The following is a 15,525-nucleotide window of genomic DNA, read 5'->3' on the forward strand; positions in this document are numbered from 1 at the left end:
ATCGACAGAATAAAAGAAAAAGGAAAATATGCTTCGAAGCAGGGCCTGACAATTATTTAAATATGTATGCCAGGGCTCTCGAAGAAAGAGTTAAATAATAAGATATATTGCATTTATTACGGCATCATCTGTTTAATGAGTCCGCATTCAATTTTTTTTTTTCAATTTTAAGTTCGACGAAAATTTGAAAAAACGGGTCAGCAGGAAAGAGTCAGGAACGGTCGAAGGTCATCTTTGTTTATTTACAAGCTGATGTAAAAAGTACATATCCTATCTATGTCCCAGGTTCAGTCATCGCTGGTAAGGATATATCCAATTCAATATGATATTTTGTATTAGGGAGTATAGCTGTGATGATATCCAATAGAGCGAAAGAAGGAATGGTGCTTGCGAAGACATTGCTAGCATAACCACACAACCGAGTCTCGATACATTCAGTATACTAGTCATTGCCTCTTGGGCCCTGGTCGAATTCCTTGAAATCGTTTTTATACCTTGCGATGACATACTTGAACTGAACATCAATCTGCCATTGAGTTCCACATTTAATACTGCCAAAGTCCCCACCAAGATGGGCGCTAGCAATGGCATTGCTACCAACGGCGAGCTTAAATCAAAAGAACCAAAATCCAGCACGGAAATCCAGGAAGGATAAAAAATTTCTATAAGCTGTGCCTCTGTCAGTGTTCTGATACCCATCGAAACCGTCACCCAAAGAGGAATTTGCACCATCGGCAATAGTGCATTTTTCCATAATGGTACATTGTACTTCTTGAATAATTTCTTCTGCCTCTTTCTTGTCTCTTTCACCGCCAAAAGTGTAATTTGTTCTGGGGTCAGAATGTCAGGACTCTGTAGTGGTAGTGGCATGAAGGAATCGTTAGAACTAATTTTGGCGGCATTTCTAGACTTTTTATTCGTAACGGCTGCTAATCGAAGCTTAATAATTGGCGTTATTGGCTGTACCAATTTCCTTAATTCTTGCTGTTTCAAGATTCTCTTCCGCTGCCATATACTGAACGGCAGTGTCACCAGGGTTCTAAGTGTGATGGTACCCAAAGGAACAAGTAATATCCACGGTATGTGTGAGGCTTCATGCAGAGTTAAAAACGTGTCTGCTACACTTTGAAAAAGTGAAAAGTTTCTCTTCGTACTCAGATTGACCCTACCATACTGTAGGCCGACTGAGCTGCACGAGAGTAACGCAAAACCATTTTGACGAGTGGCTACCCTTTTTAACATAATGTCATGCTTTACCTGGTGTATCTTATTTTTGAACCCTTTTTTTCCAGTCCAGTCTCTTTAATCTTTGGTTAAATTACTGGATGATAGAAAAAATGGGTTTGCTGACAAAAACAAAAAGTGCAGAACATTAAATAAATGAAAGCATCAGCTCATATGCTAGAATATTTACATTATAAAAAAAAGGAAAAAAACAACAAAATAGTCATTACTATTATACATGTGATATCAGGAAAGAAGGTCTTATTCAACTTGGCTACCGTCTCTTGGTTTGTAATGAGGCAACAGCTCCACAACCTCAGCTGGTAGCCTACCATCGACCTTGATGGCGTACATTCCAGCTATACTATGATCCACACTCAGCCACTTTGCTACCCACGATTTAGTAGGCTTACACATTCCAACCAGACCTTCGAAAGATGGCGAGGTACATTCCATAGTAGAAACACCCGCCTCTTCAAAGATACCCTGACAGTTAGGACAACCATCTCTATTGAACTCATTTGTGGTCTGCACTATACCACATAGCATACAAGCTCTTTCACTAGACATCTCTCACACTTTACTTTGTTAGCTTTGTCGCACTGAATACTGCTAGGTATGGTTGCGATGGTACATTTTCGAGCCCTTTTCTTAGTTTTCACTTTTTCATTCGACTTCACCCGTCAACGTATAAGGTGACCATTATAGACATTGAGATTAATTATAGTAAAAGATGATTAAACGATATGCATGAATATATTTATCTATGATATGGTGCCTAAAGCGCGATATACTTACCTATTAGAACTATACTAGACAGTTAAGACCGTTTCAAATAGTAGTAACCATCTTTTTCTTCCATATCTTTTCTTACAAATTCTGGAAGCTCTTCGCCCTTATTACTATCATACAAGATGATGCCATTACCTAGAGCATGCTTCTTCTCGTTTCTCTTGTAAAAAAACAACACAACAAACGTCCATAAACCGTAAACAGCACCAAAAATTAAACTCACAGTGTAACCAGTCTTGAAACGTGGTGACTCCACGGTAGGCCACGCCAACGTAGGAATCCAAGCGTAAGTGGATTGAGAGAACGAATAAATAGCAATCCATGTAACAGCCTTCACCTGAGGATCAAATCTTAAGAAATCATTAATAAATGACCACAGACACGGCGACGCAGCCACACTGAAATATGTGGTGAAAAAAGCGTACCATTTAGCCTTCGAAGGGATATCCCATTTTATGAGTAAGGCACAAGAAACAGTATTCATTATGGCAGCAAAAACCATGAATATCCACTTGCACCTGAATAAATCTGCGCCAAAGGCGCAAAAAATCACATATGCAAATCCCAAACATGCGGGTATAACACTCAGATTGTTCACTTGAGCGATAGAGTACTTGGTATTAGACTTTAACCACAAAGTATATGAACCACTATAGGCGGTCATATTATTCCACGAACACGTATCGAAAACAACAAGTACCCAAAATGCTGGTGTGCAAAACACTTTCTTCCAAAGCTTACTGCTCCATAGTGGGACTAGCTTACTTTTATCGACACCATCTTTGATTTGGTTCCTCTTATTTCTAGCTCTTGCAATTCGTATTTCTTCTTCGGTCAAGAATAAAGAGTAACATTTTGATGGCACACCGGGAATAACAAAAAATCCAATAATAGCTGTGGGAAGGGAAATCGCGATGGCATCAATCAAAAACATCCATCTCCAGCCTGCTAGACCATGGACGCCGTTCAAACTTTTGAATATTCGACTTTGTAAAAGTCCAGAAGTCACAGATCCCAACTGCTGCCCACAAAAAAATAAACAGACTCTTGAATTAATTTCATCTGGAGCATACCAACAACCCAGTATATATTGGGACACTGGGTAGTAAGCGGCGCCAAATGCACTCAATATAAATCTGTAGGCTCTTAATTCAGCTAGAGAGTTTGCCCTGTAACATGCAAATGTAAACCAAGTCCAGCCCAAGTCCATTACAGGCAAAATAATATGAGAGGGGAATCTTGGCAACAGGTACATAAATGGTAATTGGAAGACAATGGCACCGACATTAGCAATAGTGGAAGTGTAAACGTAATCGTTACCTTTCATGTTTAAATCCTCCTTCATATTGGAAACATATGCGTTGGTGTAGTTATTCAAATCCACTGACTTGGACCAACATAGCATAAAAAAGTACAAAGCAATGATAACGTCTAGTTTGTAAAGAAGTCTTCTTTCTGCCTTGGTTTGAGTGGTATGATTAGGGTACAAAAACTCATACCACTTACGTGATTTTTTGTACTCCTTATTAACACGATATTCGAATTCGTCGAAGTATTTCCACCATTTACGTCCGGCTTCATCTCTCACTTCATATGGCAGATCATGTCTTAAGTTATGAGGATGGGATTCTACAGCAGTAGTTTCTGCAGTAACGTCGGTCTTTGAAGACTTATCTACGCTGTGGTGTAGTTCTTCTTCAGCAATGATACTGGAGTTGGTATCATCTGAGTATAAACACTGATCATCTTCGGGTAGTTTTCTTAAATGAGGGAAGTAGCTCCTCCACGATTTGTTCGAAGCTGTCATTATCTGCTGATTGATGTCGACCTTCTTTAAAAGTTAAAACGAATGGAAAAGTGATTGTATCTGGCTTTGCTCATGGAAAAAGAGTCTTTATATACAGTTATGTTTTTTACATCCGTAAGAGTCATGCAGATTTTTGGGAATGGCTATCATCCAATTTAGCCTTGCATCTCATATTCAATTTTTTCTCTTCATTTTACACATTTTTTTTCCTTTCTCAGTTGGGTGAAAGAATCTCGGCCGTCGTACGACGCATTCTGTGTAAATCATCCTAAAGTGATTCAGAATCTCAGAGCCATTTCGGGTGAACTAATGACGATTTTATAGTACACTACGGCGGTATCTTAGCTGACGCAATTGTAGAAATGAGGGCACTGTTAAAATGAGGGACGTTTTAGTTGTATGCAGTATAGGATTGACAAGTATTGTGGAGGGCGTAGTAGCCAAGCGTTCAAAAAACGAGAATAACTGACGATAATCCTAATTTCAGCTTTTAGGTGCAGCCAAATTCAGTTAGTAGTAGTCTTAGTCTTAACACATTATTCAGCGTAGTTATAAAAATACCATACAAAAAAGAAAAAAGAAATCCGACAAAGTCGGTCTCCTGTCCAAGAATACTGCAATAAGGTTGGGCTTAAACTAAAGTTTGCTTATCTTTGTTGCAAGGTTGCCATCATTCATCTCAATAAAATCGTTGGGCAACTATTACTCCTCCAGAGAGAGGCGCTGTCAACAACTCGATCAGTGATGATGGTTGCGGCATATCCTTGCCATCGTCTTATTTACCATATATTTCTTGGTGATGATTAAAAAAAGCTTCTGCTACGTGACCACGCATATCAACTAGGAGTAATGGAGTATTTTTGAATTTTTTCAACATTCACCTTATATTCAACAGTATTGTTGGGTTTTCGTAAACAAAATATCAACCATGAAGTAATTTTATTTATTGCGAGGATATCATCAACTAATTATTAACTGACACTAGTGCTTGAAATGTTTATATTAACAAAATTTAGTTATTTGCTTTTATTTTGAACTACAGAAAAGGCATTTATGACACAAGTATGCGTAATAGGTTACTAATTTACTTATTAATGTGATATTGAGAACAACGTACTTTTAAAAGAGACAGGTTTGACGAGTTAACTAAAATATACTGGTGGCTCTATAAGGCTCTTTAAGCAATCTCAAATCCACTTGAGTAGGTATTTAAATCGTCGCAATTAGTTGGAACTAGTTCGAGTTTTTGAAATAGTTCACAAGCGGGGTGATAGTAGTAGCCTTCCACTGAGCCTGTTAATTGGTCTAAACACACGTAGTAAAATCCTTCAAATGATGCGCCTTCCAGATGGTAGATATCGTTCAACATCAGATTTTCTTGATCCTCATTATCGAGTAGGAACCTCTCCTTCCATTTAAGATAAATGAACCGTTGATTCATAAATTCTGCACTTTCATGATTATACTGACCGAAATTTCTTTCTGCTAAGGACCAGTTATCAGAACCGAAGTGGCCAAACCTCTTCCAATGAGAGCAATCACTTTCCCTTTGTGCCATATACGGGTCAAGGGTCTCCTCAGCGGGCCAATGCAGCGAACATAATGGAAATTGGTTATAATTGATGACATAACCTTCAAAAAGAGTGACAACTTTATCCAAAACTGGTGTCAAATTTCGAATAGTGAATGTACCTGTGACATGAGGGTCCAAAGAATGCGAAGTTTTATAAAGGGGCAAGTTTACGGTATCAATCTTCACTTCTACCGTATAATATGTGTACTTTGACGATTGTGAGCCACCAAATCTCAACCCTGGTCTCAGAAAATCCAAATGCCTACCAAGGGACTTGTAGGTATATTTAGCATTCTTACTCACTAAATTTACTCCTTCCTCGTAAATATCACAGTCTTCTTCTTTTACTTTAGAGTAAGGTAAGGGAATATCGGTTGAGGAGGACGGGGAAGCATAGGCTGAAGCAAATATGTCTTCAACATCGTCATATCGTTTGACTTTTTCTAAAATAAATTTTCTTCCCATGATATTCAGCGATGTCATACCTACAACATATTATAAATGAAGAGTATCATTATACAATACAAAAAAAAAATTAAGAGAGACTGGTCAAGTCAATAAGCTGCTGTCATGATTCCCCTTTTTATATGCTTATCGAACATCCAGCTAATCAAACTAAACAACATATACTGTTACATCATTGCCTCGCATTTTATTTTTCTGTACTGCTTCATCGAAGCATTTTTAAGGGTGCCCTGAAGGCTATTGTTTAAAGGAAGAAAAAAAGGTACCACAGACAGACAGCAAGACAATCGAACCATTGCCAGGAAAAGAGGGGTGAAAAGGATTTCTCTACCGTGTTATCGAATGTGAAACGGAATACAAAAGAAGACTCCAAAGTTAAAAGGGTCTCATGAGTATAGATCAAGCCGCGAAGAATAGCATGTAAACACAAAAGACGGTTTGTTCTTTCTTTTGCTTGGCCCCTCACTTGTAGCAATTACTCATACAACGGTACGAGTACATGAAAGATAATATTTAATAGTAGGCAGTTATGAGGAAAGTATTAAAATTACTATGTAGGTTTTTGTATATCGTTTGTGGTTGTATTAAATCTCAATGTTATTGGTGTTGCTTCAGAGTTTTCTCTGGCCATTTATTTTATTTGGCCAAGAATTTCGATGCTTTTACTTTGTTTATTTTCTGTTGAAGCTGAGAATTCCTGTGGTTCCATGTTTACCTGGGTTGGGACTAAATTAATATTGCTTCCCGAGCCTCTTATTGTTGGCTGCTCCTTCTCTTGTTGCTTAGGGGCCGAGTTCACGTAGGTGTAATTATTTGTTGAGATAGGTTCAATGGCTTTGATGTCCAAGGGGGGTAGGAGAATCTTGTTATAATTTGAATCTCTCTTTGGGAAATTAGGAGAGAGCGGCAAACATGACGCCACTGACAACGATTTCATATCAGTAGCAGCAGATAAAGAACCTCTTGAAGTTTTGCGGAATGGCTGTTGTAGAGCAAAACATGACCAATTGGAGATATCAGTCAACAACGCTTTTGTCTGGTCATTCAAGTGAGGAGAGTAAATCAAATAGGGGTAAAGAATATTATCTCTTAATGAAGATACAATAGCATGCAGTAGTATATGATAAGCAATGAAGGAATCTGACCAAAAATCGAACAAGATGGAGTGTAAGTCAGTCACTAAATTCTTTTGACGTGTAATAATGTAATCATTGACAAATACTTCAACCCTTTCAAATTCATCTTTCTCCGTGGATGAAAGGTAGTTTTGACGTTGTATATAAATGGTGTCGAACCAGAAATACAACATTAAGTCGATATTGGGGTTTACTAGTAGCTGAGATACTTGTGATGGTGAAACATCTGAGCTTGCAATCAATTCGGATGAAAACAACTTTAGTTGGAAGCTGACAATGTCGGTGATCAATTGAATATTTCTTGAATTTAAAGACGCCAGGTTGAAAGACTTCAAATTAAAAAGCATTGATATAATTGATAAGTTGGTGGTGATTAAAGTTTCGTCAACAAACGAGGAAGAATGATGAAGTAAACACGAGGTAGATACCTGCGGGAAGTTGTCAATAAACCATATGTTTCTCATGGTTCCACTTCTCAAAGTCAAGTTGTTAATGAATTCAAACCAGATCGTTTCCCACAATAACCAGTGACTTTTGGATTTGCAATCCGTAATCCTTGCATTCAGAACGGTCGCAAATAAGGAGGAGTTTGTATTGATTCCAGGTTTGATCGGTTGCTGCATTACGAAACATTCATTCAAGTAAATCAGCAAATCATGCACTCTAAAGTCAGAGGGCAGCTCATGCGGATAGGTTTTCTTTATTATAAAATAAACGTATGCGGAATCAGCCAAAATGTTGATCTGCTTTAGAGTTAAATCAGTCGTCGACATTGGTAGCCCCTTGCATATGAAGTCTTTTAGTGAACTCGACAAAAAGAATTCTTGGTTAACAAACCAATTGAATATTAGCAAAGAATCATCGTTGAAGTTGTTTGAATCACGCAAAATATTGACCCATAAATCGAATACGAACCATGCATTTTCCTTACTATTCAAATAATGGTAAATGGAGGACGCCGCAGTAAATGGTTTCAGAATATCTTGCAGCATTGAAAATACATCGAACTTTTTAATGGAATTAGAAACAGGAATGTTATTCTCCAACATTACTAGAAGAGAATAAAATAGAATCAAGGCAAAAATACCATGTTGCTCCTTCTCTGATTCAACGTCGTCGCTGTGGGCGTCATTGTCGCTATCGTTGTATTTAGACGAGCTAGTGTACAAATTAGCACAACAGATAAACCACAGCTTTTGAGAATCCTGATTCAACGAAATGGACATACCCAGACAAGCTATTATGAGGCCAAAAGGCCTGTTAATCCAAAAATCCTCTACCAGCTCGTCATTTTGTAGTGATGAGAACAAGTCCGGAAAAAAGTTTTGGAAGATCTTATTTTCTACCAAGTGGCTTACACCCATTCTGAAGAAAGTTAGAATATCTCTTGAACTAATAAAATCTAATGGATACTGTTGCAAAATTTTTACACTGATAGAAGATTCCAACTGGCTTTTGATCTCTTTAAAGCGGCTCTTCCTTTTCTTTGAAATAGTGGATCCTTTCCCAACGACAGTACGTTGTTGTTTATCCATGCTTTCAATATTATTACTATGGTAATGAATATTAATAAGGCCGCTGTTGACCTTGATCATCGAATTAACCAGCGTTTCCATTTTAATATCTCTTGATGAAGTCGAATCAACATCACCAACGCCGAGCGAGACTGGGACGTCGGTCTGATCGTCTGTCATTGATGCGCAACTGGATAAGAGAAAGGTTCTATGGACAGTCCTAATGTGTCGCTGTAAGAGATCGCGCCTAACAAAAGAATGTTCACAGACTTGGCATTGGAAAGGCTTCACGCCTGCATGAGACCTTTCGTGCCTTATCTTGTGCTCGGATCTCGAGAAAGGCTTCAAACAAAATGAACATATATATTTTTTCTGACCCACAGCCATAGCAATGATAATGCAAATACGGTTACTGTATATTAACAATTGTCTTCTCTCGAGAGAAGGTTTTAAAAAAGCGACAAGCCTAGCTCTTAATTCATGCCAACTCGAATGAAGAAAGAAGTAAAAAAAAAAAAGGAAGGAATACAAAGCAGAAAAATGTAAAACTAAGTCTTTATAAGTACTTTGAAGATGCGCTGTATATAAATATGTGGGGTCAGGTAGACCTAGCTCGAAATCCACAATGCAGTGATTACGATAAGTTAGCCTTATTAAACGTCAATGATTTTGTGTTGTAAGCACAGGCGCGGGGGAGGGGACGCACCCTTGAAGTACAGTCTGTCTATAAAATTAGGAAACCACCTCCTGCGCTTGATTAACATCACTGGCACCGCATGCTTTGGTCGTTTTTAGCGGTGACCTTTAGTCCATAATTTCTTCTATTACCAGATCCCATCGACCCCTTAGTCCGAACAACGGCCGTGTTTGCCGCGGACGATCGGAGGACGATTAGCAGCGCGGGGTAGCCGACTCGGGGCGCCGAGAGCGGGGATCAGTCATCGTCGCAGTAAGCGGGTACGGACCCTGTCGCGCAGGACGATGCGGACGCCTGCGCCTGCTCGTACGACGGCACTGTCAGCGCCGCCGAATCGGCGCCGAGCGGCTGTAGCGCCGGCATGAGGTGATCGTTAGTGCTCTCGTGATAGTTTGGCGGCGGCTGCGGCAGCGCGAGTTGCGCTGTTGCTGTGGAGTTCAGTTCAAGGCCCGGAGTCAGACCCTGCGCGGGGTAAGTAGTTGAAAAAAGGGGTACTAACTCGCCAGGGCGGAAGTGGATCTTACCATCGTGTTTGTCAAACAGCACAAGACGGCCTTTCATAGGCAGATGCGGCGAAATGAATAATAACATGGGCAATTGCGCTTTAATCTCCAGGTTCTTGTATTCGCCATCCACTTGCCGTTGCAAAAGGATACGCACCTGCAATTTGTGCATGACACGGATCAGGTTGTCGTGCACACAGCAATCTTGAGTAATTTGTTTGAGGTTGTCTGGGATTTTGAAGGGACAATTGACGTCAAGTTTGTCCGTCAGCGGGCCGAAGTCCGCTAGATGCGTAATTTTTGTGACGGCTATTTCATCATCGTAGATTTGTCCGCTGCTGTCTTTCATTGCGTAATATTGGATTAGCGCCATTTCTACCCTATCCAAACGAATGTTCTTTTCAAAGGGGAAAATCTTGATCTTCACGGGGGTTGTGCTACCAATAGGAACAGCCCTACTTGGGACGGACGTTTCGTATTGCAATTTGTCGCGCCAAGTATTGCCCACACTAATTTCTTCTTGCATGGCGAGATTGTCCATTGACAACGTACGAAGGATTCTCAGATATTTGAATTTCTTGACGATAATTTTATTCTTCGTCCTCACGCCATTTCCGCCCGTATTTGGGCTACCGTTTGTGCCGTGAGAGGAAGTATGAATGCTTAGGTCGTTATCCCACAGCTGACGTCCATCTATCATGGCTTCGAAGGAATACAGTATACTGCCACTTTGTAGCCCCTCGATTGTTTCGGACACTTCTGGAGGTAGCATTGTATTGAATGGTAGTTCATAGTTGCCCCTTTTCATTAGAAATAAATAAGAACTTCCAGATCCGTCTTTGTTGCTATAATTGTTGCTGTTATTATTAGGAGCATTATTACTACTACTTCTACTGCGACCATTTTCCCTCAACCCTTCGAAAGGGGTTCCTGTAACGCCATTTTCTGGTAATTCCAGTATTTTTCTGTGGGAAGAATGCGTCTTTCTTCGAATTATTTTGTTGAAAACAGGACTCGATAACGACCTCTTGCTTAGAAACATTGCATTACCGTTGGTGTCCATATCTTGACTACCAGTGCTGCCACCGCTGCTACTATTGTGTTGATTTTCCGTGTTATCACCACCGACCAAAACATCTCCCTTTGAGGAAACCAATAAGTTGTCCCAATAGCATTCGAAAATCTTACGTTTTTCCTTTACTAAACTTGCCAAACTACTGCTATTCTTCTTATATCGACCAACTTGCAAAAATTCCAACTTAAATCTCCCCACTAATCTCAGCGATATTTTCTTAACCACAATCTCATTTTTCACTGAAATCACTAGGTTGCCTGATAACGGTATAGATGAAAGCTCCAACGGTGATCCTTGGATCAAAATTATGTCCTTATACGGGGAGTTTATTCTTATATCAAAATAGCTTATTTTCTCTCTTTCCTTCTGCTCTGAATGTCCACCACTGCTAGATAGTGAACTAAGTGAAAACATAATCTTCGCCCCCCTTATTCTTGGCGTTAGCTATGAAAGATATTTTTCACTTTTATCATCTTGCGCTCATCCTAATTATCTGTTTCGTTTTCCTTCTGTTCTTTTTTTTTTTCTTTTTTCAATTTTCGAAGAAAATGCTTTTTTTTCAAGATTATCAAAGATAAAATACACAGAAATATATGATTACATACTTATAAAGCAAGGCGAGAAAACATATTCAAGAGCCAATATTCTACTTCAATTGTTTTCTCCTCATTATAGCCAAGAAGATCAGATGTTTATCATATGGGCGCTTCATCTCTTACTCGACATTTACTGAATCTTCATCTTGCATCTAAAGGAATTTCTCAGAACTCCAGCCAATAACATTATCTTGTACATCTAGTGTCGACTTTTTCACTCATAGGTTTGTATGTTTCTTAAATTTCTAGCTTTTTTTGCTGCCATGTCATATCTGTAAATTCTATACGAAAGTAAACGCACTCCATCTTTTTTGCCCATAAACGGCAATGTTTAGACATATATTATAAGGGGCCCAGGGAGTGAATCGTCAAGATTAAACTTTTTCTTCTTTCCTGAATAAAAAACAGTAAATAAATATAACCAGATCAAGAAGAAGACCACGTTTTGATTTCAAATCGACGATCTTGTTGCTTTAGGAATGATATAAATAAGAACAAATCTTTGATAACAATTTGCTTAGGTTATGAATAGTAATGAACTGGTTCTAAGAAATAAATATTTTTATGAAATATTCGGTAAAAAAAGAAAATCAGATACTTCTACTCCTACCCAGCTGTCCCCCACCGTTAAAGCCCAGACAACGATAAATGACTTTTCTATCGATGACGATGAAGATGAAGGTAGGAGTGAAGATGAAAATAAGGTTCTAATGGATGATAGTAGACTAGGACATGACGCCAGCGCACAGTATAGGGTAATACCGAACTGTTCATCTCACCAATTAAAGGCATCTCCGGTTCTACGTGTTTCAACAAATCTTAATTCAAGTGTACAATCCTTCGCAGGCGACCTAATTTCACCTACCAATAAAAAAACTTCAATAAGTGATCCGAAGAGACAAGATAAAATAAACATTTCTACCACAACTCCATCACCTTCTCAAAAAAGGCCGAATGTCTTACTTCCCTACATAAGAAAACATTCATCCCCTTCATTATTATCATTTTCCAAAAATAGTGGCAATCATACAGGAGATCCTAACCAATCATCCACACCTCCAACTCCCAAAAGTGCAGGTCACACAACGGAGTCACACAATTCATTCCACGGAAAACATAGTTCTTCTAGCACCTCTTCTTTATTTGCATTAGAGTCACTGAAAAACAAAAATAGACGCTCATCAAACTCTTCCAATCATTCTAATCAATATCGACGCCATACCAACCAACATCATCGTCATCATTCAAGATCCAAATCAAGCCCTGTCTCTCTGACGGAAATATCTATGATCAAGGGCACCCCTTTGGTTTACCCTGCACTTTTATCGCTAATAGCAATTAAGTTTAAACAGACTATCCAATTGGGCACGCATAAAAAGATGGGATTACTTTATAGAGACTCTTTTACAGGAAAACAAGCAATCGACACTTTATGCTTAATTATAGGAACCTTAGATCGCAATTTGGGGTTGTTGATCGGAAAATCGTTAGAAGCTCAAAAACTGTTTCATGACGTGCTTTATGACCACTGCGTAAGAGATTCTGTATTGGAGGTTTACGAGTTATCTTCAGAATCAATTTTCATGGCTCATCAGTCACAAAGTTCTACTTCGATTGCCAACACATTTTCTTCATCATCCTCTTCACTTAACTCAGTTGGTACTAAAACTGAAATAAATGGTGTTTTTGTCCCGCTGTCGCATTGTTATTCCTCTACATGTTCTTTGGAAAAACTTTGCTATTCTATCTCTTGTCCCAATCGTTTGCAACAACAGGCCAATCTACATTTAAAATTAGGTGGCGGCCTTAAGAGAAATATCTCATTGGCGCTTGATAGGGACGATGATGAACGAATTTCTTGGACGAATTCCGTACCAAAGAGCGTATGGGAATCGTTACCCAAACAACAAATCAAAAGGCAGGAAGCAATATATGAGTTGTTTACTACAGAAAAGAAGTTTGTTAAATCTTTGGAGATCATCCGAGACACTTTTATAAAGAAATTATTAGAAACGAATATTATTCCATCTGACGTAAGGATGAATTTTGTAAAGCACGTTTTTGCACATGTTAATGAAATTTACTCTGTCAATAGAGAATTTTTAAAAGCCTTAGCACAAAGGCAATCATTAAGTCCAATTTGTCCTGGAGTTGCAGATATATTTTTGCAATATCTTCCTTTTTTTGATCCTTTCCTGTCCTACATAGCATCAAGACCATACGCCAAATACCTAATTGAAACCCAAAGATCAGTTAATCCCAATTTTGCACGTTTTGACGATGAAGTGTCCAATTCTTCCCTGAGGCATGGAATCGATTCATTCCTATCTCAGGGTGTTTCAAGACCTGGTAGATATTCACTGTTAGTAAGAGAGATAAGACATTTCTCGGACCCAGTGGCAGACAAAGACGATCTACAAATGCTAATGAAAGTTCAAGACCTTTTAAAGGATTTGATGAAAAGGATTGATAGAGCAAGTGGTGCGGCACAAGATCGTTATGATGTTAAAGTGCTAAAGCAGAAAATTCTGTTCAAAAACGAATATGTTAATCTGAGTTTGAATAATGAAAAAAGGAAAATCAAGCATGAGGGTTTACTTTCGAGAAAGGACGTAAATAAAATAGATGCATCTTTTTCGGGAGACATTCAATTTTACCTACTCGACAATATGCTATTGTTTTTAAAATCAAAGGCAGTAAACAAGTGGCATCAACACACTGTATTCCAAAGACCTATTCCATTACCCCTACTGTTTATTTGTCCGGCTGAGGATATGCCGCCCATAAAAAGATACGTGACGGAAAATCCGAATTGTTCAGCGGGCGTGCTTTTGCCGCAATATCAAACAAGCAATCTCAAAAATTCCATTGTATTCTCTTACTATGGCACGAAACAACAATACCAAGTTACTTTGTATGCCCCGCAGGTGGCCGGCTTACAAACATTAATTGAGAAGGTGAAACAAGAGCAAAAGAGATTTCTTGATGAAACTAAACATATTACTTTTAGGCAAATGACAGGCCAATTTTTTCACTCATACGTAAATACTAATCGCATTAACGATGTCTTAGTATGCTTCGCGAGTCAAATCTTATTAGTTGCAACAAACATGGGGCTCTTTGTTGTTAATTATGCTATATCGATCAGTCAAAAACCAGTGCATCTTCTGCACAAAATTTCAATTTCACAGATATCTGTATTGGAAGAATATAAAATTATGATTCTTTTAATCGATAAAAAACTGTATGGTTGCCCTTTAGACATAATAAATGATGCAGAAAATGCTGATTTCCTTTTTAGAAAAAAATCCAAAGTGTTACTCAAATATGTTGCAATGTTCAGAGACGGTTTTTGTAATGGTAAAAAAATCATTATGATTGCACATCATTTTTTGCACACAGTAAAACTATTAATTGTGAGTCCTTTGATATTTGATTTTAATAGCGGGAATTTTAAGAAAAACCTAAAGGCAGGCTTGGTAGATTTTAGCGTCGATTCTGAACCTTTGTCCTTTTCATTTTTAGAGAGTAAAATTTGCATTGGCTGTAAAAAAAACATCAAAATATTAAATATACCGGAATTATGTGATAAAGACGGATTCAAAATGAGGGAACTGTTAAATCTACATGATGACAAAGTTTTAGCGAGCATGTATAAAGAAACTTTCAAAGTGGTTTCCATATTTCCGGTAAAGAATCTACATTTTATATGTTTCCCAGAACTTGGCTTTTTCCTCAATAAGCAGGGAAAGAGGGAGGAAACAAAAGGAATTTTTCATTGGGAGGGTGAAGCAGAGCAGTTTGCATGTTCCTACCCTTACATTGTGGCGATTAATAGTAACTTTATTGAAATTAGAGATATAGAAAATGGAGAACTTGTCCGTTGTGTACTTGGAAACAAGATACGTATGCTAAAATCCTATACCAAGAAGATTTTATATAGTTATGAGGACGCTCAAGGATTTGAGATCATTGAATTGCTAAATTTTTGAGAGTACTAATTGTACTAATACCTTGAAATTTATTTCTTGGAGCTGTACACATAAAATGAAGTTATAATTATTTGTTCGTAAAGCTATATGTAGTCGACTCCAAATATATAGGTAGCTTTAAAAAAAAAACATGATACAACGGACAAGGATC

The 15,525-nt window shown here is 38.3% G+C and overlaps 7 protein-coding genes across 7 annotated transcripts; 1 reads left to right on the plus strand and 6 right to left on the minus strand.

Moving 5' to 3' along the window:
- Positions 1 to 291: 291 nt before the first annotated feature.
- Positions 292 to 1,242, minus strand: COX18 (membrane insertase COX18; the record flags this gene model as incomplete). Its single annotated transcript, XM_033910518.1, has 1 exon — positions 292 to 1,242. One exon carries the CDS (start codon positions 1,240 to 1,242, stop codon positions 292 to 294), a length of 951 nt encoding a protein of 316 aa, XP_033766409.1.
- Positions 1,243 to 1,485: 243 nt separating this feature from the next.
- Positions 1,486 to 1,794, minus strand: SPT4 (transcription elongation factor SPT4; the record flags this gene model as incomplete). Its single annotated transcript, XM_033910519.1, has 1 exon — positions 1,486 to 1,794. One exon carries the CDS (start codon positions 1,792 to 1,794, stop codon positions 1,486 to 1,488), a length of 309 nt encoding a protein of 102 aa, XP_033766410.1.
- Positions 1,795 to 2,044: 250 nt separating this feature from the next.
- On the minus strand, positions 2,045 to 3,823 carry VHT1 (Vht1p; the record flags this gene model as incomplete). Its single annotated transcript, XM_033910520.1, has 1 exon — positions 2,045 to 3,823. The coding sequence occupies one exon, from the start codon at positions 3,821 to 3,823 to the stop codon at positions 2,045 to 2,047; it is 1,779 nt and encodes a 592-aa protein (XP_033766411.1).
- A 1,177-nt stretch (positions 3,824 to 5,000) lies between these two features.
- GID10 (Gid10p) lies at positions 5,001 to 5,879 on the minus strand (the record flags this gene model as incomplete). The annotated part of the gene is made up of 1 exon (XM_033910521.1): positions 5,001 to 5,879. The coding sequence occupies one exon, from the start codon at positions 5,877 to 5,879 to the stop codon at positions 5,001 to 5,003; it is 879 nt and encodes a 292-aa protein (XP_033766412.1).
- Positions 5,880 to 6,492: 613 nt separating this feature from the next.
- SPAR_G02910 (uncharacterized protein) lies at positions 6,493 to 8,898 on the minus strand (the record flags this gene model as incomplete). Its single annotated transcript, XM_033910522.1, has 1 exon — positions 6,493 to 8,898. One exon carries the CDS (start codon positions 8,896 to 8,898, stop codon positions 6,493 to 6,495), a length of 2,406 nt encoding a protein of 801 aa, XP_033766413.1.
- Positions 8,899 to 9,445: 547 nt separating this feature from the next.
- ART5 (Art5p) lies at positions 9,446 to 11,200 on the minus strand (the record flags this gene model as incomplete). Its single annotated transcript, XM_033910523.1, has 1 exon — positions 9,446 to 11,200. The coding sequence occupies one exon, from the start codon at positions 11,198 to 11,200 to the stop codon at positions 9,446 to 9,448; it is 1,755 nt and encodes a 584-aa protein (XP_033766414.1).
- Positions 11,201 to 11,906: 706 nt separating this feature from the next.
- On the plus strand, positions 11,907 to 15,374 carry ROM1 (Rho family guanine nucleotide exchange factor ROM1; the record flags this gene model as incomplete). The annotated part of the gene is made up of 1 exon (XM_033910524.1): positions 11,907 to 15,374. One exon carries the CDS (start codon positions 11,907 to 11,909, stop codon positions 15,372 to 15,374), a length of 3,468 nt encoding a protein of 1,155 aa, XP_033766415.1.
- Positions 15,375 to 15,525: the final 151 nt, after the last annotated feature.

Source organism: Saccharomyces paradoxus, chromosome VII (assembly GCF_002079055.1).
Source record: "Saccharomyces paradoxus chromosome VII, complete sequence".
Lineage (NCBI taxonomy): Eukaryota > Fungi > Ascomycota > Saccharomycetes > Saccharomycetales > Saccharomycetaceae > Saccharomyces > Saccharomyces paradoxus.